Here is a 4,900-nt window from a genome sequence, read left to right as displayed (position 1 = left end):
TATTATATAATAGAAAGAGGAGCACAACTCATTATAATTTAAACCGAGTGACATAAAGCACGTATAATCGTTGATTTTTATATGTGGGCTAACCTAACTCTGATACCATTATAAAAGTTCATATAATTTGAAATAATTGGGACAAATGTCCCAACTCCTTGTAAGTTTGCTGATGATGAACATTTTCTTGACATCAAAGTACGTGATGTTGCACATACGCTCAAATTTGAAAAGAAATTTAACAAGTGGATATGATACGCGTTCATATAGTTGATTGATGTACCTAAAGGGACTTTGAGCAGACACATTAGTTGGTAAACAAAACAAAATAAATGCTTGACAACGAAATCTCAACCCTAAACTCCCACAAACAGTTATCCAAATCAATAACCATTCAACAAAGCTAAAGCCAAATACGAATGACATTGACAATGTCAATAACGCGTCGTGGGATGCGGCAGCCTTCAATTCGAAATCCAGCTAATCAGCTAAGGTCAAAAGACTCACATAGACATTTTAGCCATCCCATGACCATAAGTCTGGTTTCCACACTAGCAGCGAGTTTCGAACTCAAGACCTCTAGTTTTTAATTTGAAGGAAATCTCGCAATCCGTCATTGACTACTAGGTCACAAGCTCGTGGTTAACGTAAATAATTGATAACTTTGGTGGGAAATGGAGAAAAGGGGATTGCAATTTCACAAGTTGGGCCCCAATACGCATATGTAAGGATTATGGGGATCTTCCAATCATATCCGTTTATTGTACATCGTGCGGTTAGTTTTCATCATATACTGTTTATATTAAATTTTAAATAAAAAAATTTATAATGATTTCTGACCGTACGATGTACAATGAATAAATGTGATTTGAGAATTCTGAGATCCTCATAAAATAGATCCAACGAGGATCCTCACTCATGTAAGAGTGCGAGAGAGTCTTTTTTATTCTCCAAACTCCAAAGCGCACGTACGAACACAACTCTTTATTCCTTGTCACAACCACAAGTGTATTAAGGGACGATACTACATCGGCTTTTTTACCCAACGAATTTTGACCGTCTGATGAACATTAATCATCGGCTGACTGGTTGCAGACTATAATATTGGCCAAATATTAAAACTCCCGAGTTGCCCGACTGGGTCAATTTCCGGGTTAATTTCCCGAGCATCTTTCAGCCAATGGGTTGTTGAATGGCTAAAAAAGCTTATTAGATCTGGTACGAAAAGAAAGAATATAAGAGAGAAAAGGGAATTCACCGCCAGTGAAGTAAAAATCCAGCGACTAATTAAATAAATATACCTTCATCTCGTCGTTGATATAATTTAAGTAAAATAATAATATTATGTAACTGTGTTTCTGTTGCATCGAAAACTTTTGTTTCAGTAAATTCATATTGAGAAGTAATAAGAAAAGGGAGTGAGGGGGAGGTGTCACCTCAGGAGGCAACAAGGAAAAAGCCATAAGCAGCCGCCCGCACCTATATTTTATTCTTTCTTTATTTTTTGTTAAATGTATATTCTATTCATTTATCTAATTGCCTGACGGTCGTTTTTATTATTATTTCTTTTTTTTCTGGCTTTCTTTTCAACACGGACGCGAAACGTGGCCCGTCGCGAGACGTCCCAGTCTCTCTCCTTCTGTTGGCCGGACGAGACCGCGGGGCCCACACGCGGCAACAGCTTTCAACTAAAACATGCCGCCCCGCTTAACTGTCTGTCACTTCCCGACACGTCACCACTCTGCGCCGTACTCCATTACTTTCTCTTATTATATTTTTTATATAATATTATCTTAATTCTCGTTGCTTCTCCGTTGCTACCTTAAATTATCGTAAATTTTAATCCATTGAATTAAATATAAATTGCGGTATCAACGTATTGATTGATTTAAATACACGCATGCTCTAACATTGAATTGCACGTATCTCTAAATCTATGCATTGAACCAAAGATATTTACATTATGTTGGTTCACGATCAGATACATAAAGTTTAACATTGAATTGCACATATCTCTAAATCTATGCATTGAATTGAACCAGAGATATTACATTATGTCAGTTCAAGATCTGATACATAAAATTTAATAATATAATTATTTAAAATTTAAAAAAAAAATTCAACTAATTATATGACAACAGTTAATTTACCGGACCGTCTTTTCAACATGAAAAATCTCTCAGAGTTGATTGCATCATCTATTATTCGGCTCGAAAGCTGACGTCGTTCACTCGACAGGAGCATGTTTTCCGGAATTTCGAATCGAAGTTGAAGTGTTGTCCAAATATTATTTTTCAGCCATTATCTTATCAAAATATTCTTCAGCAAAAGGACGGTGGGCTCCACTAAAAGCGGCAGCCGCGCTTTCCCACTTTCGCTCGCAGCGCCCGCCACCACGTGGGCCCCGACTCTGTCCGCTTCTTTCCTCCCACCTGTTTCTCGTTGCTAAGCAAAACCATTTAATTAATTTCCCCAAAAGATAAATATAAAACAATAAATAGGTACTTAAGATCGGACGGCCGTATATCACGTGCCATCCAAACACGAATCTCGAGAGCTACCCAGTCAACGTGGAACTAACTTTCGGTCTGAAACACCCTCCGAAACCGGCTTGCTACCCTTACGCGCCCTCTAACCACTGCTCCCACGCGCCTATAATATTTTTTTTTTGCCCTTTAATCCCAACATTTCTCTAAAAATCAGAAGGTGGGGGACAAAAGCGGAATTATACAAAGCACTCGGTTTTCACTCGTTCGAGTCAAGTAATGGCCGCCGACGCTTGGGGCAAAAGACGTAGCCACGCGGCATCGAGTTAGGACACCAATTATGATGGGCAACGCTATCGTTAACCACAGGAATCATCAAATTTCGTGCTATTTTATATTAATAGCCGGCTGAAATTAAATTACAAAAAAAAAAAAAAAAAAAAAAACCTTCACAAATCTTGAAAATATACCCTGATAAAATTAACGAAACTTCCTATTGCGCAATGGCTTGTAGCGTTTGATGATCGTTAAATCCCGTCGTTATTAAATAGAATACGAAACTGATTATAAATGTGATAAAGAGCGTTAGATCGTCCGGTCAGAATATCATATTCGTAGAGCAAAGGAAACAATTACGGTAATGATTAAACTAAAATATAATAGATTATGGAAATTCAGAAATTAACAGTTAATTATTTCTTAAACGAGAGATTACACCTGAAAATTGATATCGAAAAAAAAAGTCACAACAGAATGAAACACGGTGGAGTTTCGCTGCTGGAAAAAAAGGATGATGATCCGATCAACTACGTATTTACATGGAGCTTCTTTAATTGGTTTCTCTTTTCATGTAATTTTTTTTCTTTTTCTATCTTAGAAATTAGAAAATTATAAAATTAATAAAAGGAAACTGAAATTGAAGATTCCCTATTAACTCGTGCCGTCGCCGCGCGCTTCTCGAAAACCAAAATCAAGCGAGGTCCGGTGGTGGAGGGAGGTTAAGATCGAACCCTCCGCCGCCGCGAGGAAGATCGTTCTGGTTCAGATCGACCACCGAGGACGAGTCCGAGTCGCTCTGGGCCCCGCCGGCAGCGTGGAAATCGGGCTGGTGGAAGTTGGGGTGATCGAATCTCATGCGTGGATGAAACTGGTGATTCTTCATCGCGCCGGCTCTGAAAACCGAGTCCAAATAGAGCACCTGCTTCGCGGCCGCCGCGGCGGAAGACGGAACTCCGATGACAGCTCCGAATCCCGGAACCTGATGGTGCTGGAAGGGGAACCTCATCGGCGCGGAGCTGACACCGTGAGCGAGATTTAGATCCAACGGCGAAGAATCGACCATGAGGGCCGGCGGCTCACGGCTGGAGGACTCCACCGTGCTGCTCTGACTCGGGCTCTGATTGTTGCTTCCGCTACTAATTTTATTATTATTATTTTTTGTAACATTCAGGGTAACATTTTCCGAAGGCTGAGGGAAGTTGGTCTTGGCCTTGGCACCGCGGAACTCTATGGCGGCGGCGTCGTAGGCCCGGGCGGCTTCCTCCGCCGTATCGAAGGTTCCGAGCCAGACCCGGCTCTTCTTGCCGGGATCTCTGATCTCGGCGGCGTACCTCCCCCACGGCCTCTTCCTCACACCTCTAAAATGCACCTCCTTCACGTTTCCGTTACCGTTCATCCTAACGGCGGCGGTGGCCGTCTTCTCTCTCGGCGCCATAACTAAACGGTGGCGTTTTGTGTATGTAGTGTTTGGGTGGAAAGAGTGTTTGGCTGCAGAAAATATGTGAGAGAAACGGGTGTGGAGATGGCGATGGAGGACTAGGAGGCAGGCTGTGGGTTTTATATAGAAATGATGAGCGAGGAATTGAAGAGAGAGAAAGAGAGAGGAGAGAGAGAGAGAGAGAGAGAGAGGCGCACAGTCAACAAGGGATTTGACTGAGATGGGATTAGGGAGGGGCGGCTCTCCATCGGTGGCAATTTAGTAATTGTGCAATGTTCGTTTCCGTATTACGTGGCATGTGTGCGTTGTCGAGAGAGCACACCCATCATTTTTATCATCATCTGACGGCTGCGAATGCACTCTTTGATTGCGTGCGGTGATCCTTTCCTCCCATCTCCCACGCTCCACTCCGTGTATCGTTTCGATTCGCCGTTTATTGTTGAGTCAATATTAAAGAATATTTTACATAGCCTGATTATAATCACGTTTGAAAATGATTTTACAATGACCGTAAATATTTTTAGAGAATTTTGTTTATGTTTTAAAAATATTTTTTGAAATAAGCACTAGTTATATGCTATTTGTAGAAAGCATTTCAAGTACTTTTCTATGATTCATTGTATTTTTACTCAAAACTGTTTAAAAATCATTTTCACAAAATGCGTTTTCAGCCATTTTAAAAGTTGTTCCAAATGAG

General features: G+C 40.8%; 1 protein-coding gene across 1 annotated transcript; it reads right to left on the bottom strand.

The window, feature by feature from the left end:
* Nucleotides 1–3,159: 3,159 nt before the first annotated feature.
* LOC126622298 (ethylene-responsive transcription factor 4-like) lies at nt 3,160–4,324 on the bottom strand. Its single transcript, XM_050290989.1, has one exon. The coding sequence runs from the start codon at nt 4,198–4,200 to the stop codon at nt 3,457–3,459; it is 744 nt and encodes a 247-aa protein (XP_050146946.1). The 5' UTR covers nt 4,201–4,324; the 3' UTR covers nt 3,160–3,456.
* Nucleotides 4,325–4,900: the final 576 nt, after the last annotated feature.

Source organism: Malus sylvestris, chromosome 5 (assembly GCF_916048215.2).
Source record: "Malus sylvestris chromosome 5, drMalSylv7.2, whole genome shotgun sequence".
NCBI classification, from domain to species: Eukaryota; Viridiplantae; Streptophyta; class Magnoliopsida; order Rosales; family Rosaceae; genus Malus; species Malus sylvestris.
The sequence above is the reverse complement of the archived record's forward strand: the minus strand, read 5'-3'. Positions and strand labels throughout refer to the sequence as shown.